At 37.7% G+C, this 26512-nt stretch overlaps 1 protein-coding gene across 4 annotated transcripts in view; it reads left to right on the top strand.

The window, feature by feature from the left end:
* The window catches only part of GLRA2 (glycine receptor alpha 2), a 173575-nt gene that overhangs the window by 61774 nt on the left and 85289 nt on the right, over nucleotides 1–26512 (top strand). For all 4 annotated transcript variants that reach the window (XM_072816449.1, XM_072816448.1, XM_072816450.1 and 1 more), the window contains 3 exons: nucleotides 9944–10026; nucleotides 12689–12826; nucleotides 14601–14815. In XM_072816449.1, the coding sequence (XP_072672550.1) occupies nucleotides 9944–10026; nucleotides 12689–12826; nucleotides 14601–14815 (436 nt within the window). The remainder of the gene's footprint in view (nucleotides 1–9943; nucleotides 10027–12688; nucleotides 12827–14600; nucleotides 14816–26512) is intronic.

Here is a 26512-nt window from a genome sequence, read left to right as displayed (position 1 = left end):
AGGACAATAAAACAAATCTTTTATTTGATGTTTCATTTTAGTGGGTATATTTGGCTAAATTTGAGCAGTTAGATGAAGGATAGAAAGCAATAAGTGAGGTGGGGATTATAGACAGAATACTATGGGGGTAGGGAAGATGTCAGTTCAGAGATTTAGGAAGACTTGGATTCAAATCCAATCTTACTAAGTGACCATGAGAAGTCATTTAGCCTTTCTTTGATCTGCAGTTTCTCTGAGTTCCATATTCATACTAAATGTTCAATGAATGTCATAATAACCCTGATTTGGCTGTAGGATAAAAGGGAGTAAAGGGGGGAGATAGTTCTCTCTAGGCTTCCTAACTTATACACATGGACATTTCCTTATTCAGTACCTGTTACACTCAGGCTCCACTCACCTTTCATACCTAGTTTCAAGTAGATGGATATCCTCCTTGCCTTGAGTTTCCTCCCTTTGGGAGGCATTCAGCTCACAATAGAAGTTATAGTTGCATCTTCTTTCAGATAATAGCTCAGATCTCCTATTTAGCTGCTTGTTAAGAGTAAACTGAGAAAAAAAAAGAGGAAAAAAAGAGTAAACTGAGGAATTATGCTTGATTTCAAATGGAGCATCCTACCACCTGACCAGGGCTCCATTCTAACTCCAGCCTTTGCCACCAGAAACAGTGGCCAGTACTCTCCACCACTTACCACAATAGAAGTCTTAATGAAGTAAAATACTAACAAACAGAACTTTTCTCTCTGCTGTTAGCAGGTACAAAGTTACTTTGGTTATCTTACAACCATATTTGCAGTTCAAAAGCATTTGTTCCATTTTTCTTACCAAAAGTAAGATAATCCCAAACAAAATGTTAAGAAAATTATTATATAGTGCTTTTAGATACATAATGGCTAAAAAATTGCTATATAGTGACCATGGACAAGTCAGCTCTCATTATTCTAATGTACAGACTTAATAATATTTTATCTTCATGAATATTTGGGTGCATAAATAAATACTAGATATGAAATGACTTTAAAATTTAAAATGTAAAATGTGCACAGTATTAGTAGAGTCTTTGGTACTTTGAGATCTTTTTGGTGGTGTCCAATTTAGCCCTCTCCTATTCAACACCTTCAAAACATTTTTGTTCAGGAAATATCAAAGCATTTGGAAAAGTTTTAGCCACAGATTTATCAGTTGCTCTCCAAGTTGAATCCAATCCATATTTGGACTTAATTAACATGGGCCAACCATATGTGTGCACATTTTTCTGAAGGGACCAGGCACAGATGGGAACAGATATTGTATTTTTGTCCTTCCCAGCTAGTATTGCTCAATGCATATGGGTATTTTCTGTGATGCCTTTATAATGTTTGGTAAACATGGACCTTCCTAGTCAGTCACTGGCATTTTAGTCAAGGGAGAGGAGAACAGCCAATGGACCAGCAGTGATGTGATTCATCTCCTCCAAATACCAAGGTCAACAGTGAAAAACAGGTCTTATAGTTCCTTGAAATTAACTAAAAGGATAGAGTCTAACCATACAGCTTAGATCCGATGTGGGGTTTAGGTTCAGCCCTAGACAATATTGAAAAAATGATTTATTTCTGGTCCCCTAGCCACACTGTTCTGAGCCATGTTTTCCATCCAGCTTCATCCTTCCGTTTAATACTCTCAGTATCAAAGTGTGCTCTTGAGGATATTGGTAGGGAATCTGAGAATCCATCAACTCATATACACAAAGGAGGAAATGACTAACAGTACTTAAAACACTATTCTTTCCCTAGATTTGCATCTTAATAGTCATGGGAGCCTTTAGCTAAATGTCTGTTAGTTAATTATATGTAGCAGCTAAGAGTTGGAAGGTGTTTGAGCAAGGATATGCATTGGGATCTTTCTGGAACTCCTAATAATTTACACACCATGAATTTTCAATCTTTACTTATATGGGAAGCCTTTCTAGGTTCAGCCACATCTCTTCTTGCTTACAGATTAGGTGAATAGCTCAGGGCTAGAGTGAGTAGGACCCTTGTCTATGCTTTATATGATGAGTGAGTTCAAAGCAGTCATTTAATTACAAAGCTTTCAGAAGATGAGTTAAAAAATTTCATTCCTTGCCTGCCTTGCCAAAGTTGGACCAATTATTTTTGTTCTTCATAGATTAAGATTCTTTTGTGCGTACCTCGGGTTTTGATTCAGGAGCATCAAATGATTTTTTTTTGCATCAAATGATTATTACAAGTCTAACTTCCCTGATACACCCAAAGGGCCCTCTCAGCACCTAGGTCTGTAAGAGTAGGTTATCTTTTCTACCCAACCAGTGTGAACATTTATCTAGGCTGCAAGAAGGTAATTAAAAGCCTTATACTTAATTCAGTTCAGTTATGTCTGATTGATATAATCTGGAAAGATCCTTTAAATGAGGATTTGGAAACAATTTTAAGAACTTAAAGAATAAATGCATGACTCTTGGATTATATTCCATTAAAAAATATGTATATGTATTAATATATGTTATATTAATATATATTATCTATTAATATACATTATCACATAATACATAAATAACAAATTAATAATATTAAACTATGACTCCTTCAAGAGAGAAACTGTTATTTCAAGTGTCTGATATGCGCAGTGCCCAATAAACACTTGTCAAAAATTGCTGAATGGATGTGCTAGATTATAACCTAGGTGGAGTTCTGTTTAAAACTAATTCCTTCTCACTGAGAACCTAGAGGTGGTCCTACTCTGTGCTCTGTCCTCCTTCCTGACCAGTACCATGAGCCTTTTAGAATTTATAGCTGAGGTTCATCCATCCAATGCATGTACAGCTACCTCCCCAACTTCCTGTGAAATTTCTCAATGGCTGATTTTCTAGTCCAAAGACCAGGAATAGGAACCTGATATACTGCCACTGCCCTGACTTGAGTTCCATTGCCTACCTTTGCACATTTATACATTTTAATAAGCATGGATTTGGTTTCCTCTCTGCTGCACCTGGAAGCTGTCCTCTTACCTTTCTTAGAAGCTATCCCAATCTCCTGGCCACACCCACCATTTTTTTAAAAAAGATTTATTTATTTATTTGAGAGAGAGAGAAAGAGAGAGAAATGGAGAGGGGCAGAGGGAGAAGGAGGAGAAAGAGAATATCAAGCAGACTCCCCATGGAACATAGAGCCCAACATGGTGCTCAAGCCCATGACCCTGAGATCATGACCTGAGCTGAAATCAAGAGTTGGACACTTAACCATCTGACCCACCCAGGCACCCCCACACCCACCATATTCTTGGTTGCTAGTGGACTAATCTTGGTTTCATTGCCATGACTTTACCAGCATGCCTCTCTATTATGACTGAAGATCATGATTAACACCTCTTCTCACAACCCTTGGTACAATCACGTAGAACCCTACTTGGGCCTAACTGTCCTACCCTGGTTTTAAGGAGAAAATAATATTTTCCAAAGACAGTGCTAACATTACTGAAAATTGCAGACTTCTTTATCAATCTTTCTATTTCCCTTTTAAAATTTTCTCCTTTTAATCTATAATGTTGACAGTAATTAATTAAGTCATCCATTGAGACATACTGAAGGAGTGCTCCTTAAAATGTGCTCCAGGACACTAGGATCAGTATTACCTGGGCTACTTATCAAGAGGGCCTGAGAACCTACATTTAGATGCCCTTCAGATGACACTTATGCCCATCAGAATTTAAAACCCACAATGATAAAGAGTATCTTGATGAGACAACCAGTGTCTTTTTATCTACTGATTCCCTAACTCTTCCTTCCCCTCTCCCCATCTGTGGGTTGTATTAATGATGTACTCTTAACTTGACTTCTAACTTGCCCCCAGGCTACTTTCACTTAAGGTCTAGGTGGCTTCAGATGACACTCTTGACTGATACTTGATTAATTCTGTCAAACCTCCCTGGCAGGGCAGCCCAGGTGGCTCAGCAGTTTAGCACCACCTCTAGCCCAGGGCCTGATCCTGGAGTCCCGGGATCGAGTCCCATGTCAGGCTCCCTGCATGGAGCCTGCTTCTCTCTCTACCTGTGTCTCTGCCTCTGTGTGTGTGTGTGTGTGTGTGTGTGTGTGTGTGTGTGTGATGAATAAATAAATAAAATATTTTAAAAATCTCCCTGGAATTAGAAAGTCACATGGTTCTGAAATTTCAAAGTACAACTGAGAGGAGAGATTCAACAAATCTACATTGTATCATAAGGCTATCCTTATGTTCTTGGGGAAAAGAATGGATTGTGTTCTAGGATGTTGGATGACAAAGCCCAATGGGGGCAATAAATATGTCACCTATATAACCAGATAGCCAAAAAGTTCCTATTTTAAGAATGATTATTACTTGCATTTAAACTTTTCATTATACTCAAGAGTGCAAATTCACCTATAAGAAGAAATCCTTTGAGCTGGTCACCTTCACTTACAGTTTAGAATCATAAGAATTTTGAACAGGATAGGGTTGTGGATGGTGAAAGAGGCCAGAGATTTAGTCAAGGTCAAATAGTTCTTTATGCGTAAGCTGGGTCTACCATGTAGGTCCCTGGATTCCCAGTCAATGGCACTTCTACTCTGTGAAGCTACCAGGAGAGGCTAGAGGACTTTTTATTTTTTTTATTTTTTTTCTTAGATTTTCTTTTTTTTTAAGATTTTATTTATTCATGATAGACACAGAGAGAGAGAAGGAGAGGCAGAGATACAGGCAGAGGGAGAAGCAGGCTCCATGCAAGGAGCCTGACATGGGACTCGATCCCGGGACTCCAGGATCATGCCCTGGGCTGAAGGCAGGCGCTAAACCACTGAGCCACCCAGGGATCCCCTAGAGGACTTTTTAAAAGAACAGATCATGGGATCCCTGGGTGGCTCAGCAGTTTAGCACCTGCCTTTGACCCAAGGTGTGATCCTGGAGTCCCCAGGATCAAATCCCACATTGGGCTCCCTGCATGGGGCCTGCTTCTTCCTCTGCCTGTGTCTCTGCCTCTTTGTGTGTGTGTGTGCCTCTCATGAATAAATAGATTTTAAAAATCTTTTAAAAAATTAAAAAAATTAAAAAGAACAGATCATGAAAAGTCTGAATTCCTGAAGAAAAATGAAAGGGATAGCCCTGAGCAGGTATAAGGCAACTGAGGTGTCTACAACCCAATCTGCTCACTTTGTAGACAAAAGAGGATGATAAACTAGTAAGATTTTTTTTTCTAAGGAGAAAATGTAGTAGAGTGGAAAATAATAAATGGATCTGACATCAATTGAAGTTGGGTTCAAATCTAACTTTGGTCACTTAATGGTTTTGTGACTTTGGAAAAATGGCTTAACATCTGAGCTTCAAAGTACTGATCTCAAAAACAAAGAGAACACTGCCTTGTGTGATGGTATTCCATGACTGTAAAATACTAAGAATGCTTGACCTACAGCAGGTGCTCAGAGAATTATGATTGTTAACACTATCATTGTCATCACTTAAATTTTTATTTTTCCTCATTAAGTATTTTAATGCTAAAAAAAAAAATAACTTCACCATAGGTCCCGTCCCCTCAACTGAGTTTTGCAGTGTGTTACATAGAGTGTGCTAAATGTGGTCCCTAACAGAGGAATAATGGTAATATACCAGAGACTCTCTTGCTGCTCCTGAAAAACACAAAAGCATCCCTTAGTCCTTCCTCTTCAAGAAAGACAGACTACTTACTGTAACCATTAGAATCAACTCTCCCAAAAAAGCACACTGGCAATGGCAATCTTTGCTTCAGGCAAGTAGATCACTCATTAAAATTTTTATTTCTACCTGAAAATTCATTTTCTCTTCAAATGGCTTTTTTCTCCTTCAGAATCTTTCACTGGGAACGAACTAACTTCTAACACTGAGTTCCTTATGAACCAGTAGTAGCTTCCTGAGTCAAGGAGCTTTCTGTCCACCACAATGGAAAGTTAAATGATTAATTTGCATCTCTCTAGCGATGTGAGGAGAGTCCTGGCTGTGGACCCAGCAGTCTGTCCAAGGCTCAAGGACAGGTGGACTGGGCTTCCTGACGTTCCTTCAGCTTCATTTGTTGCATTTCTAGTAAGAATCTGCAAACAATTTACAGAAGGGGCAAACAAACTTTGCTGGCTTCCTTTGCCTGTCTTGTAATTTGGCAATATCCTCTGGGCTCAGATGACCAGGTTCCTCTCTTCTAAATCCTTAGTCCTTTCCCATTTCCGCAGAACAAAAGCCTGAAATTCTCCCATGGAGCTCTAGGATGCTGATTCATTCATTTGTTCAACAAATATTTACTGAATATCGACTCTGTGCCAGGTACTGTTTTAGATAGTAAAAACGAGAGTCCCAGACCTTTTGGATCTTGCACTGTAATAGGGGAGAAATATCTATAAAGGTAACTGAAACAGTTTACAATGTCTACATCTATTAATCATTTAAACTTCCAGTAAGATATAAATCCAAGAGCCAGTTCTATGGGCAAGGTGAACTGAACGGGAGAATAATAAGGAAGGGAAATGAGATTTTGGGAGACTAACTTCCTGTGCTTTATTTTTTTTGCCTTTAAGATAGAAATGGTTGCTCAGCCTTCTTACTCACAGGCCCCTATAAGGCAACTATATTCTTTACCTAGTGCAAACAGGAGCAGGGGTACCCTGAATACATGTATATTAAGTGCAGTGACAGTGGGGGAATGTGTAATAATGCTTCAGGAAATGAGTTTTTTAACAAAAATCAAATGGAACATGGGTGGCCTCAGCTCAGCGCCTTCAGGTGCAATGGCCTTCATATTTTAGATCATGGCGAAGAGGAGAGCATATCTGATATGCTTTAGGTGGTATCTGCCAGCAAAAAGTCTGAGTTTCAATTAAAATATTTAATTCTGTAAGACCCACCAAAAATAGATGGAAAGCCAGAATAGAGGAGATAAAACCTGTTCATGTTTTCGTATAATGTTGTGTCAGTTTTCTCTGGTGCAATTTCTACATCTCAGTAGAGATAAGCAAAATAATACCAAGCTAACCCCCCCCCCCGCCCAACTCACATTTTTAAAAATAAAAAATAGCTTAAAAATAAAAGCAGTGCAGTAGTAGTTCCTTTTGAAGGCTCTTGCCAGGAAAGAGAGCACAAGGGAAGTTCTGGAGTGATGGATATATTCTAAATCTGGATTTGGGCGATTTTTAGATGGGTGGATAAAGACGTAAAAAGTCATTATGCTGTAACTTAAGATTTGTGTGTTTTTACTGTGTTTAATATGTACTCCAATAAAGAAGGAAAACATAAGTAGAGGGCAAGTCTGAATTTTAGGCCTGCAGATGTGTGGTAAACAAGACACCAGAAATGATGGGCCCTGTGACCCATGAAGGAATTGGTTAGGTCTTTACAGTCTCTTCCCATTTGCTCACCTAATGACAGGATTTAGCCAACTAGGAACTGTTAACTTTTCTCCTTGTATAGGTGCCCACTGGGTTCTAACACAAAACCTATCTAGGAAGGAAATTAGAAAAACAAATGAGGATGAAGGAAAATACTGGTTGAATTCTCAGATGAGACAAAATTCGGAGATAGATTCATGCTTGTTGGGAATTTCTCTCAATGGGGTTTTCCATACTGTTCATAGTATTGACCTTAAGAATTCTGGGTCTCTGCAGGATTGTGAGATCTTCCACAAAGGCAGAAATAACTGTATGTGAGGCCTCTTCTTCCTAAATAAATGTGAAAAGTTCACTTCAGAAAAGAATCATATTCAGCAAGCCTATGGTTAAGAATATGAAGATTAGGCTATTTCCAACAGCAAATGGAATACAGTTGAATTATATGTTGCATATTTTTAAAAATCTATATTCATTTCCACTATTATTATTTTCTAACTTCTCAAAAGTAAACTTTTCAAAACTTCCAGAGTTTCTGGTTTTGATTCACTTAAATTATGTACATGCCCCTGTTTTTGTATGATGAACATAGTTTTGTTTGATGAAAATATTTCCATTTTAAAAATAGGAGAGAATATATAGATCATCATTGTGTTAATAACAAATCCTGTTAAAGTCTTTTCCCCTTAATAAAGTGCCAGGTTTTTAAAAGTTTTTGATCATTAGAAATTTTTATTTTGATTATTTTACTCAATCCTTAAAGAGTTCATGCTCAGTAATATTATTTTCCAAAAATAAAGTGTTCATGATGTGGAAAAAACAAAATATCTATATCCACATTTATATATATCTCTCTAAATGAACTCTACAATTGACAAAAATTACATTTCCTGTCTAAAATGCTATTTTTAAGTCAGTTGTTTAGAACTCAAAACTATTTTTTTCCTTTAGAAACATGGTATTTGTGTTTTCAGAACAGCCCACAGAAGCTAGGTAATTTGTTTAGCAACAAAGGTGAAATACTGGATGTTTATGGCAAAATTTTAATAATAATAAAATAAAGCAAAGGATTACTGAATAAAACAAAATTTTATAATTTTACCTTTCAACTATTATTTGAAAACAGGCATGTTTAATTACGTGAAGATGGGCATCTTCAAATAACTTCTACTTGTCAACACAGATAACATAAAATAAAGAGTAAAAACAAAATATGAATTATACCACCAAACTGAAATACTTACTTTTAACGTAGTGCTGTGTTTATTTCCAAGACTGAACATATCTCTACATAATTGAGATTATAATGCACTGTTTTGTATCCTGCTTTTCCCAATCATTCTTGTAGTTTAACAAATTTGAAGATAGTTGGCATAGATTCTTCACCTAATCTTACTTCAAATCCCAAGCATTCTTCCTTTAATATAAGTGTGCCACGACTTTTTGTGTTGTCTTGGTTTGCATGGAATGTATAAAATGAAGCAGAGAAAGGAAGGAGAAGGGAACCAGGAGAGGAGAGCAAGAATAAGCATGACAGTAAGAGGAGTGTAGGTGAGGATTCTATGCATATAAAAGATGTCTGAGAGAAAATGAACAGAATTTGGAACAGAGAACTTTAGAATAACAGGGATGCTCATATTAGAGCAAAATGGAAATAAGCATCATTTTATCCTACTCCATCATTTGATAAGGAGATGAATGTTTATTAAGTCTAAGGTCTTGCTGAGGGGACAGAGAGTGTTTTAGGCAATACTAGGAAGGGAACCCAGATCTGCCAATTCTCAATTTCCTTCCTCACATTTCTGAGGTATAGAAAAATTGAAGAAGAAGAGGTGTACACTAGCTCCTTGAGGAATAAACAACCAAGTGGTGGAAGAGAGATAGCAGCTCAATCAATATCCTGATACAAGGCATGGTCAGAGCTGACTGGAGTTCTGAAACGTTAAGGAAAGAGAAAAGGAGGAGCAGAGTAGCCTTTCTTTGGTGTGGAGAGGTGAAGACTATGTATTTGCTACCATCCTTAAATGTTTTTCTTCAACTCAAGCATGACTTGCTTTAGATTTGTCAAAATTCTAGAATAAGTGCTACAATATATCATTAACCTATCCATGTGGATTAGCAAATGAAGAGGTAAGGATTTGGCCATCTGATGGAAAGAGAACCAATGCTCATCACAACCAATTATGCTTATCACATCATTTATTGTCCTTAAAGCAAAGTCCACATGTCCCAAAGTATAACCCTAAAATAGTATAAACTTTATGTCTTTTGGACATCAGTGTGGCTAAGAACCCACTGTTGTCATATTACACTATTTCCCAGTGTTCTTGCTGATTCTAGAATAAACTTGAGATCACTGAGGCTGGGAAATGGGAAATAGAGAGTAGGGGTTATAATGAAATTCTATAATATTCTTAAAATTTACCAATGACTACTTGTTCACTTGAAAAATAGAAAGCATTGCCCTGAGTGGAGCTTAGATTTCATTATTTGAATGAGTGTCACTTTGTTTAATGCCAAATGTACTGTTGGTTTGTTTCTCGAGAATCAGACCTCGCAGATCTAAAACCTGTTTTTAATTTCTTTTTCCTTGCTAAGACTCACCTTGACCTTATCCTGTCCCATGGACTTGAAGAATTTTCCAATGGATGTCCAGACTTGTACAATGCAGCTGGAGAGTTGTAAGTCCCCACTGCTGAAATGACTGCCTGCTTGTTTTAACCGATGACCTGGTTCTTTTAGTATGTCATTAAGAAGAAAGGACCCATAAGACTCATTCTCTACCTATTAGCAACTCCCAAGGCCCTAATGGAAGGACAAGCAAGTGTGCATGTCTCAGACACAGACAATCTTTCAAGTAAAATGCCAAATAACTCGCCCTTCCTCAAAAAGCAAACCTGATTTAATAGCTTTTATTTGAAATGAAAATGTGTCCTGGGAAAATTAAGATTATTAGTCATTCAATCTCTAAAATGAATCACACTCTCATCAGAAAATTGTATTTCTATCTCATGCTCATTAGACCACCACCCCAAAAGAACTTTGGCAGGAAGGGATAATTGATTTGAGGACAAGATTCAGAGACCTTAGCCAAAAGAGGATGCAAGAACAGGGGGCCAGAGATGATATGGAAGAAAAGGCATTTCCCTTAGATGGGCAGTGAATCCACAAAGGCTAGAGAAATGCTATCTACTTTGTCCCCTTTATGCCTTAACCCTGATGTCACTGAAATCTTTGACACGTGCCATAAGTTGTTGATGCCTCCAAGGTAATGGGATTTTTAGGCAATAGACATGAATTTTTTTCTGGCTTGCTCTGTCACTTTCTCTGTTTGTAAAGTGCAGAGAATAATAAGGCAACTGACCTACAGGGATGTTAGGAGATTTAATGAGGCAAGGGCAAAGAAATACTTTTAACTTCTTTGGTTTAGAAAAATAATAAAGATAAAAAGACATGTCAGCTATTATTAAAAAAGAGGCAGTGACAGGGTTTCCTTCTGATCACTTAAAATCACTGTAGATTTCCCTTGAAACTCCCTACAGAAATAAACAAAATAGTGAAATGTCTTTGTTTTAAGAAGTTGTCAGGGATAAAATGAGAATTTCTGATTTACAATAGGCTTTATGTATTTATTTTTTTCCCTATTGCCCCTTCTCTTGAGAAGAAAGTTGAGAAAAATATTTTCTTATATAATGGTTCTTTGTGTCTTCTCTACTGCTTCAAACTCTCTCCTGCCTCAACCCAACACTTTCTCTGTAAAACAGCAAGTGTGGCTGTCATCTGAGGCTCCTCCAAGACTTAAAAAGTTCCAATTAGTAAATACGCTTGGCCCTTGCAGGCCCTAGAAGTAATGAAATCAAAGCAGCAGCAAAGCATTTACCACTAACTTTGAATGGGAAGGGTGGAAATTATTCCTTACTTTTTTCATCCTCATATTACTTACTTCTTCCTTCCCCATCTCTTTGCCTCTTCTGTCTGCCCCAGTCCAGGACTTCAGTATGGCTGGAAATAACTACTATTGTGGTGACCAGTAAGAAGCTGGCCAGATAAGGATATAGGATTACAAGGATATGGGGATATAAGGTTCTTGCATTTGTTGGAAAGACCCCCCCCCCCCAAAAAAAAGAAAGACCCAACAAGTACTCATATAGTGTTGCAGTACAAAAGACAGGGTTGGCCATTCTCTTTGTGGAACACCAATGCTTGTACAGGGTCCTCTTTGCAATTCCTTGCTTTCCATGTTTTATTTTTGGCTTTGAATAGAAAAGGTGGCTCAAAGAAAGAGGAAAGTAGATTCCAATTAACTCTGTCATTGATTTCTGGGTAGCTTTGGTGAGTCACTCTCTTGCAGTAAACAAGAATCCATAAACTTAATAAATATGCTGAAGTTACTGGCCAGCCAAGAACTCACATAATATCCCTTGTCCTTCTCATTCTTATTTTAGAGTTCAAATATTACAAAGAAGGGAGAGAAATGATGCCTGAAGGAACAGCAGTCTTCATTTCTGGGGTGCAAAGAGATCCAGAAGCACTTAACAGATAATGACTTAGTTAGCAGGAGCTTGGAAACTAAGAGCTAACTCTTGTTTACTAAACTGATAGCAGTCTTACTCTGCATGGTTCAAGAGTCATATAATAATATGACCTTACATAATGGAGAATATGTTTTAATCCATATTAAACATTGTGATGAGGGGGCCAATGAGCAAGATACTGGCACAAATAAACATTCTTGATTTGTATTATTCTACAGCTTCCTTTTAGGTTACCTGCCTACACCTTTCCCACTTGGTAAAATAACAGGATTGACCATACGAACTTTAACATAAGTTTTTTGAAAACAAAGCTAATATATCCTAGAGAAGGGGCCAAGCTTGCAATTGGAGTGTTTTAGGTAGAACTGTGATGAATTTAATAATAAAAAAAAGAAGAATGCTTTTTCATTTGAAATACTAAGACTGGTGCCATGAATTGGATTATTTTGCTGGATAGTCACAGACACAGCTCTTTCAAGTAAAGACAACCTTCAAAGGATTTTTCTGTTTATTTACTTATTCTTCAGAAAGATTTAGTAAATAAAGAGGGCAGAAGAAAATGGACTTTATAGATTCCATTCTCCCATTACACAGAAAAAAATCATTCAGAAATAGCTTGCTCTTTTCAATTTCTTTGGTTCTAATGATATGTAGTTGTCATGATGATTGTAGCTCTTTTACTAAAAACGCTTTTAAATTGATTATGTGTCTGCTTTAGATAGTTTCCTTGTTTGTTCTTTACATGGCTAGACTTTCAAGCTTTCTTGGAAAGATGCACTAATTTTTCACTATGATTTGTTTACTACAGTTGGGTATACAATGAATGACCTGATATTTGAGTGGTTAAGCGATGGTCCAGTTCAAGTTGCTGAAGGACTGACCCTGCCTCAGTTTATTTTGAAAGAAGAGAAGGAACTTGGCTATTGCACAAAGCACTATAACACTGGTAAGTTTACTGTCAGCTGCTACACCCAAGTGGGCTCTATCTGCAGCGTGAGGTATATATCACATCACCTTAACTGCTATATCTTTACCAAGAAAACGGAGCTACAAGGCACAGACCTTGGCTCAATACCTCCTTTACAGATAAGATACAGATAAGATGCCTGTACCCTCTGGAATAAGTCAGTGAACACAATAGAGAATTTCTCCCAAAATGGAGAGAGAAAGAAAAAGATTTGGGATTCTTTTGCTGTTCCCTTGCTGACCATCTGCTGTCAAATGAGTCCAAGGAAATGTATGTGAAATCTTCTATATAGTGCTGGAAATGTGTAAATTCTGGCCTGTTCCTGTATCCACTCTTGATATTGGATCCTCAGATCAGTTTGTACTCTCTGACTTAGTGGAAGAGAGGAATAACCACATAGATCTTTGTAAACTCAGAAATTCAGTTGCTGTGCTCTTCAGTCCTGCAGTGATAAGAATTTGGATGAAAACCAGCTGGTGGGAATTCAGCTGGCTCTAAAGTCACGCACTGCCAGTAGTGCTGATAGACACGCAGGCCAGAGGGAGAATATGAAGTGGTAGTAACTAGTGGGCATATGTTGTTACCTGGAAGATCATGCCTGCCCAATAAAGTTGATGGATTTTCCTATGAATGTCCCAGTCTTTGATACCACACAAGCTGATCATAGAGAGGCAAACTAGTACGATGGTTTATTCAGAGACTGCTCCAGGTCCTTTGCTAAATAGAATGTTCATGAACACTTACTCCTATAGTCAACAGTGCTTCTTATGAAGTGACCAAAACCTGATTCTGATGTATTTTTCCTGACCAAGAGGAATCCAACCCTATCTCTCATAATTTGTGTAGACTAAGCCAAATTATCTTCTGGGATTCTGTCTCTAAACCAATTAAAGAGGAAGAAAAGTGGCAAGACACATCTGTCTCATAATAGTATGTCAGAAGTTTTAATATCTTTGAATGCACTCTTTTTTTATAAGTAATGTAACATTTTAAACAGATTTTAGGAATATTCTAAATGTCCTCAAGCAATTACCCAGAAAGCTAGGAAACTGTTACAATGATTAGATTATATGCATGGCATATACAAATGTACATTTTTCTCTTACTATGGATAGCACAAAGATACACAATTATCCAAATATTTTGAGAGCCCCATGTGAACTTTACTATTTTCAACTGTTACATATTATATGTTATATATTATATACTATACATATATGCTGCATGTTACATATTGTATATTACAATATTATATATTACAACCTCACAAAATGTGAATATTTCTACAGGTCAGTTTCTGACAGTCTTGCAAATTCTGAAGCTCTGTCTAAATAACCAAACTACAAGCACAGATTTAGAAAATTAAATATGCTACACGTTTGGCCCAGTGATTCTTTATTTTTAAGTAAGATTAAGATTCTTTATTTTTTAAGTTTTTAAGCATGGAGCTCAATGTAGGGCTTGAACTCACAACCCCGAGATCCAGACCTGAGCTGAGATCAAGAGTCAGACACTTAACTGACAGCCACCCAGGCGCCCTTTAGTTCAGTGACTCTTTAGATCACGCATTCTCACAACTATTAATTCTATTACTGGTTGAGTTGAAAAAGAGTTGAGGATTGGTTATGCAGGGTGAGCATTTTATGCAATCTTCTAAATCCATCTGAAATACTCTTAAAAACTAAATAGTGGGAGGCTAGAATGGGAAAGATATATTTGAATTGGATTTTAAATCATTATTCCCTGCTTTCAGGAAAGTTTACCTGCATCGAGGTTAAGTTTCACCTGGAACGCCAGATGGGATACTATTTGATCCAGATGTACATCCCCAGTCTGTTGATAGTCATTTTGTCTTGGGTCTCCTTCTGGATAAACATGGATGCAGCCCCTGCTAGGGTTGCACTGGGCATCACCACCGTCCTAACTATGACCACCCAGAGTTCAGGTTCTAGGGCATCTCTGCCAAAGGTAAGAAATCGCCTCACTTGACAATAAGTGATGGGGGTGGGGTGGAGGAGTGCAACCAAAGGTGGTTGTCAAAGGTCTTGTGGGCTGGAGAATTCTGTGAAGACAGAAACATTTGCCATCCTGTGGTACTGTTGGAAGTGCAATGCAATAAGAGAATGAAGAGCTGAGTTTGAGAGAATTAGAGCTCTGAGGACATGGGGGTCTTTTCTAATCAGATCAATTAGGGGAGAGGGGAATCAGAGCTGAGAGAATAAGGATGAGTGGAGGCAGAAACATGGCTCAGGAATCATATCTAAGAAGCCCTTGAGTGCTTTTGACCTCATGCTGTTCACAAACCATGAAGCTTGCAGGAATTAGAGTAAGATTGATGCAACTTATGCTGTATTGTCAAGTATTTATTGGTGAGGCTATTATGATTCATATGCTCAGTGAAGTCATTTACAGTAATAAAAGTTTGAATTAAGCCCCTGGAAATTTATACAGAAAAGCCATGTCAAAGAGAATATATAAGAAATAAATATGAATATTAGAGTGCACCAAATCAGATACATGAATCTTTGCTATTCCTTAATTTGCCTTAATGGCTGACACATCATTATTTTCAAGTGACATAGCTACCTAGAGAAGGAACAGTGGAACCATCCAAGATGGTGAAAATTCTGACAACTATGGCAAATGGACAGAGAAGCGTGAGATGGATAACAGGTACACAGAGACATTTCGTAGCACTTCAAATAATAATCCACAATGGCTGTATAATTTATTTTGATGTAAGGGCAGGCCCTCTATATTTGTAAATACTGCTTAAGCAAGCAATGGTAAATGTTCTGTTTGTGAAATGTCCCAGCACCCCAGAAGTGTGCCTCTGTGTGTTTCCTTTTCACTGAGTACATTGAGCCGCCGGCTTCAATTTTCCAGGAGTGTGAGTTCAATTTAGTATTCACTGTACACTGTCTCATATTGGTTGAGCAGTCTCTCCAAAACCTAGTTCCAGGAAATAATTGAGGTATAATCCCCTATCTTTGCTGGCTTGAGCTTATGTTCAGTTGTGCTGTATTTGACATGAGATATGTTAGATCATGTTCCACATTATCTCCTGTGTGGAGATAAGATGACATATGGAGGAGGTGTGTGGCTATCCTGGAGATGGACAGAGTACTGGGGAAATAGTTATACAAAGTTTCCAACTTCTATGCTTCCAAAGATAGATGTTAGGTTTGTATGCTAATAGAGAAAGGAATAGATCCAATTCTGATACTTTTAAATCTTCTAGGATAACAAATAGTACAAAATACTTGTGTTGCATTGCTTTTGAAATACAGATATCAGAAACACTAACAGCTTTCTTTTCAGCTACATAATCACAAATCAATTTTACCTAATAAAAATTCGAATCCACTGTGTGCCCCATCCCAAACAGGTTCATTTGCTTATTTCTTGTTGGTAATTAGTTAGATCCATCACTGCATGCCACACCATTAAACCTCAGGATGCACAAAACATGTAGTTTACAATTGAATAGATTGCTAAAGTATTGGTGACAAATTGTAAGCAGATAATGTCAAAATTTAAGACATTTATAGCTTCCAAACTCTCATTGTTATGAAAAATGTAGTCATTTATTTTCAAAATGGGAGCTTGAGTTTTTATAAATTTGTTATTCATTCTTATTAGCTATTATGATTCTACATCAATGGTCAAAACTATTGCTAAATAAATGGTCACTGACCAGTGATCTTTGTCTGTAGAGGCAATCAGGAACTGAGATAAACCAAAAGGTGGTATAATCAAAAATCATTTTATACTTGGCTCTGAACTCACAGTGGTTATCCTTTTGCCATGAGCAGGTTTATCTTCCTACGTATATTTTTCTTAGGTTATTATTAAGCATGGTTGGCTCTCAACTGACTGTGGGGAGATTGTGACTCATATGGATAACAGTGAGAAAGGAAAATGGGATAAGAAGTGAGTCATGGAAAATAAAGAATTGATCATACACTTACACACACACATACATACTCGTTTCAGTTTATAAACACTATAGTCCCCAAGCAGATGCCCCACTCTGCTGACTGCACAGCTGTCCCAGAGCCTGTAGCTAAGCCCTTTACAGACTAGCCCTTTAAAAGACATGCTTGTTACAGAAAAAATAGAAGATATAGAAAATATCATTAACTATCCAGTAAATAACTGTTAAGATTTTGGTATATTTCTGTCCAGCCTTTTTCCTACACACATTTTTTAAATATTTTATTATTTATGAGAGAGAGAGAGAGAGAGAGAGAGAGGCAGAGACACAGGCAGAGGGAGAAGCAGGCTCCATGCAGGGAGCCCCATGCGGGACTTGATCCTGGGACTCCAGGACCACGCCTTAAGCCGAAGGCAGACACTTCAACCACTGAGCCACCCAGGCGTCCCATTTCCTACACACATTTGTAGGCAAACCCACACACAGAAAACTGGATCAAAACTGTCTATAAAGACAGTTATATACTATCTTCTATTTCCATAGCACTAAAAATATATCATGAACATTATTTGCAATGACGTAATAGTCTATCTAGAATAGTAATCATCATTTATCTTACTATCTTGGATGTTTAGGGGGTTTTGTTTGCTTTTCTAAGTGTGATCATTGTAAATATTATATTTATATTATAATAATACAAATATTATAAATATATTTGTATATGAGTGCTTATGTCTCCCCGTGTCTTATGTCTTCCACTCTCTTTACAGTGGAAAAAAAAAAAAGAAATGGAGGATTAGGGAAAATGAGGGACAATCTGTAGGAAGATGCCCAATATCTTCCATTCAGGCAAAAATTCTGTCTTGTTCATCGGGTTAACTTTAGCAACTAGTACAGTATGTGATTTATGCGAGATGATCAATAAAGTGGATAAAGAAATTAATGAACAGCCATGCTCTCCCATGTGAAACAGACTTAAAACAGAATCTATGGGTAAAAGATTTATAGAAAATATTAGAGTTCTAAAATATGGAAGAATTTCATAATAATATTACATATACTACAGAGGAATGGAATTTCTCTAAAGGACTGTGTCTCCCTTTTTCAGAAGGTCTCAGGTAGACTTTGGGAAGTTAAAAATATATCCACAAATACATATTCTGAAATACAGGCAGGCCTGGATCTAAATCTTAAAGTCTTCTTTTCACTCAACCTCTCTAAGCCTGTTTCATCTCTAAAATGAAAATAACCTTATCTACTCCTTTTAAAAATTGAACTAGGATAAGATGGTATATTACTTATAGAAATTGTTTAGCCCACTTTTTGTACATGGTAGGCACTCAGTTATTTCTGGTTATTTTTATTGTTTTTGTTCCCTGTCCATAACGTAATAGAAAAGACTGCTCCCTGGGATGGGAAGTAATATTTGAAGACTCATAAAGGGCCTTATGAGTAGAAGATGCTATGTTCTTTGGATGGCTCCTTATTTGGTTATAATCATGCTGCTAATGAGATGAGCCAGTTTATTGTAAGCATGTGTGTATGTATACACATGCATATGTGTTTTTCATAGGTAGTCAATTTATTGAATGGGTTAATCTCTAGAGCATCTGAATAAGCAATGGCTCTGTTTTTCTCCAATCACTGTCATTAAACATCCTCAGTTGCTTCTATTTTTCCTGTCCCTGGAGGACACTTCAGAAATATTCCATAGATTCTCAGTTACCACATGCCATGCCATTAGACCCAGAATGAACAAACATGTGATTTACAATTTAACAGACAGCTGAAGTACTGGTGATAAATACTTCATCACAGGCCGTTATCGCATTTAAAAAAATCAGCTAGCCTGAAATAAAACTTCAATCTCACAACCAATTCAATGTCCCTTCTCTCCTTTGCCCCCAGCCCAGGCCTAACCTTTGGCTTGAAGATATCCAGCGAAGTGCACATGTTCCTTCACAGTTTTTATTCTTGCTTTTCCAGTTTTCTTCCCCACTCCTGTTGCTTGCTTCTCCACTGTTGAGGGCTGAGGGTGAAAGAGTAAATGGAAGAAACTTGTACATGACTGACAATATTGTATTCGAACTCTTGCCTTCTCTAACGGCAAGCCTCCAAATGCTGGCTTTCTTGGCGGTTGAATTTGAGTTCCTTGGTAATTCCTGGGGATCCTGCACACTACATGATTCCTGGATGAATAATGCAGTCTCTGGCTGGTGTCTTACAATCTCCTCTTATCTATCACCTCCTAGCCACATATCCCATGCAACTTCTTACTCCAGGGTCTCCTCACTCAAGTAGACAGCCCTCTTGGTTGATCTGTTTTCAAGAGGATTCACATCTATCTTTCACACCATTTATTTGGTCTACCAAGAACGTGCATTCATTGCCTTGCTAAATAGTGGAAATGCAACTTAACTGTTAACACATCTGCTTTTATCCCACCATTTTGGGTAGCCCAGCTAGCCTACTGCCTTCAGAATTTATCCAGGCAAGAAACAAGTATTGGTGTTCATGTTTTCATACAAAAATCCAAACTACTGAGGACACATGACAGGTTCTTCTAATAACACCTTTACTCTCTGATCCATGAGGAACCTGTTGGAATTTCAGTAGCTCAGCAGATACATGACATGTGCAGGAGATGCCAGTCTCTTCTTTTACCAGGGTAGGGGTAAAACATATTCTCCCTATCTTTCAGAGAATAGGGAAAAGGCCACAGCACTGTCAATATCCACGAATCCTATTACTTCAATTAATTATTTTCAAATGTCTAGTCTTCTGTAATGATACAGGGTATTACGTGCAATGGTCTCTAGATAGCATTTGCTTTGTTCTAGCAAGTCCTGTATCCTTAATGCATATGTGCAGCCTTCCTTCAGAGTGAGACTAGTTGACATTCTGAGATGACAAAAATATCCCATTCTCATATTGTTACACTTACAGATAAACATACTTAATCCCTATGAGGGCAAGGACTCCATTGATGTTGTCCATGTTTATACATGCACCACCTAGCACAACACCTGGCTCAGTAAAGAGTAGGTTAGTAAATGAATAAACAGTATTAAAAAGACTTATGGTTAAGTGCCATTCCAGGTGTAATTTAACTGGTAATTCATTGATCCATTCATTTTTTTCATCTAACATTTATTGAAGGTTTTCTCTGTGCCATCCATTGTGTTAGGGACTAGGGAAACCAGAGATAAATAAAACATAGTCCCTGCCCTCAGGGACTTGTCACCTAGTATGCCAAAGGCAGATAATTGGAATGGTGACTATTAAACAATGTAGAATATAAGGACATCCAGAAGGATGCCTAACCTATAAAATGAAGTCGGGAGAAATGGAGGCGGAGGGAAGGAGCTAGAAGAAAAGAGCTAGAGAAAGAGGAAGAGAAGTAGTGTTAGGAAAATGGCCTGAAGGAGGGAGCCTGAGCTGAATCTATAAAGCAGATTAAATGAAGTAGGAGGTGGCAAAGGTCATTCTAGGCAATGAGGACTTCCTACTCATATTTGAGCTACACTCATAAAATAAACCTCTCTAGAAGTATCTCTAGAAGATACTCTGGGCAGGTTTCCAATGTGCTTCAAAATTTTAAACACATTTTAAGTAAGAAATTTATGTTTATTGATTCCAAGTTAATTTCCTGCTTTCCTGCCAACCAAAGCTTTTCGTGGTTTTTGTTTTGTTTGGTCTGGTTTTGTTTGGTTTGATTTGGTTTTCAAAAGTTCAATCTCTTCCCTAAATACAGGAAAATGAAATACCAGCATGGTATCTGTTCCATAGGTGCCTTCCCATTTGAAGTTGTAAAATTGGTTTTTTAAATATACATCTCTGCCAACCTCCAAGAAGCTGTTCTGTTGGTAATGTTCTATTTGGAGCACAAAACCCCTAGTGGTAGACTAAAGGCTGGGTGTATTGTTGTCCATCTGACCCACAGGAAAATATCAGGATGAATTGAATGGAAGGTTGTGAGACATCAGACAGGCTTTGAGTGTGGCCAAACAGGGTTAAATAATTATTTTCCTCACACTTTGTTTGCTATTACTGCTGAATGATTCGTAGCCACTCCTAAGTGTGTCTCAAGTCCTCATTTGTAGCTGTAGCCCAGAAACTATAGAGGTGAAAGCCAGTGTTGTAGGGGACAATTGGGATGATGTGGTGTGCAGGTGACTCTGACAGATCACTAACCATCTCCTTAAAGCAAGGATCCAGGGGTATTATCTTTGGTCATTATTAACCAAGAAGCCCTATGTCCTAAATAAGGAATTTCCCCTTAGTTTTTGGCCATCTGGTCAACTAAGACCAGGTGGACCATTTCAAGCAGCTGCCAAACCCAGGACAGCTTGGAATTTAAAGCAAAAGAGGCCATAGTCTTATCATGTTTGGTCTTGCTCTATTCCCCACGAGAATATTTCTAGCTAAAGACTGTAAGAGTGTAAGAGAAACTATGAGAGCAGTAAGGCTCTACCTACAGAAGTTTTGAAATAAGAATTTGGGGGATAGGGTGATTGGGTGACAGGCACTGAGGGGGGCACTTGATGGGATGAGCACTGGGTGTTATACTATATGTTGGCAAATCAAACTCCAATAAAAAATATACATATGTGTGTGTGTGTGTGTGTGTGTGTGTGTGTATAAAGAATTTGTCTGGATGTCTGTTTTAACTCTAAAAAAATAAAGATTGTTCCTTGAATCAAGTATGTCCCCAGCTAATTGGAATGAATCTCCTAGGTCAGCTTGGTATTTCTGGAAGAAGATGGGAATACTTTTGTCTTGCAAAATCAGGATTTTACTTAGTTCTTGGATAAAAGGTTGAAAAGTAAGAAAGCCAAGCTTTGGCAAATTGATCTGCAGGCCTGTTTGTGTTAGCCAGATGTCTGCATATATGGGAGACTTCATAAACTTTCCCTTCCAGTATTTCCTGAGACACAGCAAATTAAAGAGTTGTTGATGTAGTAAGTGTGTGATAAAAATATGCAGAGATAAAAATGTGTGAATTCTCTTGGGACAGACCTGGAGCACCAATAGCAATATAGTTCAAGAATGTTGTTGGTGGACCTTATAGGGAAGCTGACAGTGGAGAGAAACTACCCAGGCTGTACTTCTGCTCAAGTCCTGGTCAGGTTCATAAATCTTTAGGGGATAGCATTTTAAGGTTCAGGATTATTATTTTTTAATTTTAATTCCAGCATAGTTAACACACAGTGTTATATTAGTTTCCAGCATAAAAATATAGTGATTCAATACTTCCATGCATCAGCCATTGTTCATCACAAGTGCACTCCTTAATCCCCATCACCTGTTTCACCCATCTCCCCACCCAGCTCCCCTCTGGTAACCATCAGTTCTCTATAATTAAGAGTCTGTTTCTTGCTTTGTCTCTTTTTACTCTTTGCTCACTTGTTTAGTTTCTTAAATTCCACATGAGTGAGATCATATGGTATTTGTCTTTCTCCGACTTATTTCACTTAGTATTATACTGTCCTAGCTCTATCCATATTTTTGTAAATGGCCAAATTTCATTACTTTTATGGCTGCATAATAGTTTTATATACATATAAACACATACACACACACACATACACACACCACATCTTCTTTATTCATTCATCTATTGATGGACACTTGGCTGTCCATGATTTGGCTATTGTGAATAATGCTTCGATAAACATCAGGGTGCATGTATTACTCTGAATTAGTGTTTTTGTATTTCTTTTGGTAAATACCCGGAAGTGTGATTACTGGATCATAGGGCAGTACTATTTTTAACTTATTGAGAAACCGCAAACGGGATTATTTTGAACTTTCCCTTTCCATTTCACTAAAATGGGTAACTCTATCTAGGTCATATAGCCTAAATTTCTTTGGTTCTTTTAAACACCACACAGTGAGGGAAAAATCAACTATTATGGAACATGTACTACATAAAGAAACAACTTCTTAAGAAGACTGGCATATACATAAAATAGATTATAATTCAGTAAAGTAGGGGCAGTGCAGATTTTTTACAAAAATGGCTAGATTCTCCTCTCTGTATCCATACCTTTGGGTAATAGGTCCCTCCCACATTGACTGTCAACTTGACTATGTTACTTGTCTTGGTCTATTGGACAATGGCAAATGTGACATAAGCAGAGACCTCAAAAATGTTTGCATACTGTAGCTAGCTTTCTCTTGCCACTCTTGGGATCCTATAAACACTACCATGTGAATAAGGCCAGGCTAGCCTATTGAATGATGAGAGACACGTGGCCCAGTTATCTCAATTACCAAGATGACAGCCAGCTAAGCACGACTTCCTTACTCACTGCTCTAGGCACAGTGGCCTCCTTGCAGTTTCCTGAAAATACCAGGCACGTGCTGTCATCCCTGAGCCTTTGCAATGGCTGAAATGCTCTGCCCCAAGATATTTACACAATACACTTTCCCACCTTTTCCAAGTCTTTATGCAAATCCCACCTCCTCAGTAAAGCCTGTTGTGGCCTTTATCACCTTAAGCATGCCTTCATCAATACCTTGACCCAACTTTTCTTTTTTCTTTTTTGTTTTCTCACCATACTTTATTACCTTATAGCAACACTATGACTTATACAAAACTCTATTATGGATTATGTTTACTGTATATTGCCTGTTTTCCTTAGCTTGACTATGAACTCCATGAAGGCAAAAATCTTTATCTAGTTTGCTCCCTAAAGCAACACCTAGCCTATAGTATATGCTCAGTAAATATCTGTTGACTGGATGAATGAATAAATACATACATCTCTAAAGTCCAGTCATTGTGAAAAATCCATCTAACTTTCTCCAGGATACAGAATAAAAGGAACCCACATAGCAAGGGGTCCATTTTCCCTTAACTGGCTGGCTATTCATTACCACGGAGAATCTTAATTGCCTATGTTATGTTACTATGACATAATTACGTTATTTTAAAGTTTCACTTCTCTGGCTGACTGTATCAAATAGTGTTAGGTACATTTTTTCTTTGATATCTATTTCTATAGAGGAATCTAACCAAAGAAATAATAATAAAATAGCAAGGGTTTAGATGATGAGAGAGCATGCAGACAGGCTATTTTTAATCTAAGTTTTGCTTCCTCAGCACTGTCACAACTAATTTGGAAGTTTCTCAGTGCGCCAATGCAAGTGTCCATTTCCCCTTCTTGCCCCTCCAGTTTGTTTGGATGTAGGTGTAGCCCCTGACTTCTGATAAAGGCCTCTAGGACTCTCCTCATCTGAACACTCTACAGCCATACTGGGCCAAGGGGCCCAAACACCAGACTTTCCTTTCTTTATCTAACAAAAAACAAATGGATTTCTGTTTTCCCCTGATTTTAATATGTCATTAAATACTATCTGTGCATTTAAACTTCAGGATTGCTTTGGACTGCATCTAGGATTTGAGAGGCCATGGGCTCCAATCTGAAGCAAACTATATATACCTAAAGCAAATCATTTTCCATCCCTCCCAATAAAAGGAAGAGGGGACAACTCCAGTTGTTTCCCAAAACTGACTATACCTTAATGAAACTGGAGTATAGAAATATTTTCCAAACTATACATGAATGGCTCTTATAAAATCTTAAACTTTTGTGTTGTTAGAAGAAAAGAACCTCAGCAATCCTATTAAGAATATGAAAACTGATGACATGAAGGTTAATTCACTTCTCATTTTTTAATACCTGCTTGAAGTGGATGTCACTTATTACAGGAATCCCTCATGGATCTCCATAAAATATAAATGGCCTATTTTCCTTGCTTTTACCATACTTTGTGCTTTATATCAATCATTGCATTTTGGACTTGTGGCTTAGTGATCAGGGTCCATGTGTTGTCCTTGCCCTACTTTATTGTAAACCCCCTGTGGAGAGGACCTGGTATTGTTTAACTCTGTATAACCTATGTGACTTGCACAGAAGAAGCCGTCAGTAGTTATTGCTGAAATATTGTAAGAAGACCATGTTCAACAGCTCCTGACGCTCAGTGATCAGAGTAAGAATTACTGTGGGAGCTTAATTGGCCTGAAAAGAAAGTGTCACTAAAGCAGGGGGTCTCACACTTTGCTGCACATTAGAATCAGCTGAGGAAAATTTTAAGCCTTCCCAGACTTCACCACAGACAAATGAAATCAAACTATTTGGCAGTAGGGTCCAGGCATCAGGATTTTTAAAAAAAATTTTTAATGTGTAGCCAGGGCTGAGAATTGTGGCTCTGACTTTTGTTGTGGTCTGGGGAAATGTTTTCAGTGTTTAACATGTACCAGAACATATATTCATTTGAACTTCACAACAACACTCTAAACTAGATATTATTCTTGTCCTCATTTTGTAGATGGTGGTACCGAGGCACAGGGGAGTTAAATAACTTGCTCAAGTTCATACAGAGCTAAACCTTAAATCCGGGCAGTCTGAGTCTGAGTTGGGAATGATTAATCACTGTGCCACACCATCTTTCATAGTAAACAGTTATTGAGTTCCTTCTACATGCGTGGCCCTGTGCTAAACCTTTTACTTAGGTTATGTCACCGCAAACGGATGAGGTAAGCACGATTTTGCATCATCAATTAGCAGGTAGGGAAATGGAAACATAAAGAGCTAAGCGATTTGTCCACAGTTATTTTTCTAACAAGTGAAGAACCAACATTCAAACCACTGGTCAATTAAAATCCTCCTAAAGGAAGAACTAAGAATTTTAAGTTCCATCATGCTGTCCATATATGCTAATCACAGGTGGAAGGTTTTATTGACTATGAGATGAGTTATTTTCCAGACTCTAAAATCCCTGGTCTGTGGCTATACATATTGTATTCACTGGGTACTGAGTGCAGTTGGCATCTGTTCATCATGTGGGTGAAGAGACAATGCTTGCCTGATTGCCCTCTTTCAGATTGTGAAGAACTTTTAATGGTTCCTGAGGCTTCCGTTACACATTCCTCCTCAGTCAACTCTCTAACTCAGTGGCTGTTTATGGCTTTGGTCAGCTGTGGCCATTTTAACCACCACTTTCATCAGCTCACAGGTGTGATTATGTTAAGAGCCTCACCAGGCAGAAGCCATTATCTATCATATAATGTCAACTAAAAGGTTGAGCGAGAGCAGATTGGGTGATCATCAACAATAAAAGAGTTAAATAAATTGTGGCCTATTCCTACGATGAAATACTAGAAACAAAACTGTAAGAACTGTGGTTACACTTAACAGAAATGAATCTCTCAAATCTAATGTTGGAGAAAAGTTAACAAGCACAGAAAAAACATTGGCAGGCAAAATTAAACTATGGTGTTTGAACTAGGGTTATGGTCGTCAGATTTGGGAAGTAGACATGTATTAGTGGCTGGGAGGGACCATGAGGAATTGAGCTTCAGGGGTCAAATAATGTTCTATTTCTTGATCTGGGTGGTTATGTGGGCATGTGTATTTTGTGGTGATTTACTGAACTGTACGGCTGTGATCCTGGTACTCTTTTGTTTCCGACATAAATGGCACATTTTGTTTCTAAAAAGATGAATAAAAGTTGTTTGGTAAAGCAAAGAAATACAGGTTCCCTAAATGAGCTTGCAAGAACATTTTGGCATAAAGCCATTCTTTTTTCTTTTTGTTTTTAATTTTCTTTTTGATCCTGGTACTTTTAAATATTTTGATAAAGAAGTTTAAAAAAAACCCAGATTGCACCAGTAATGAATAAACAATAGAGGATGCTTATACACTTCAGGCAGTTTCCTC

This window comes from Canis lupus, chromosome X (genome assembly GCF_048164855.1).
Source record: "Canis lupus baileyi chromosome X, mCanLup2.hap1, whole genome shotgun sequence".
NCBI lineage: Eukaryota > Metazoa > Chordata > Mammalia > Carnivora > Canidae > Canis > Canis lupus.
The sequence above is the reverse complement of the archived record's forward strand: the minus strand, read 5'-3'. Positions and strand labels throughout refer to the sequence as shown.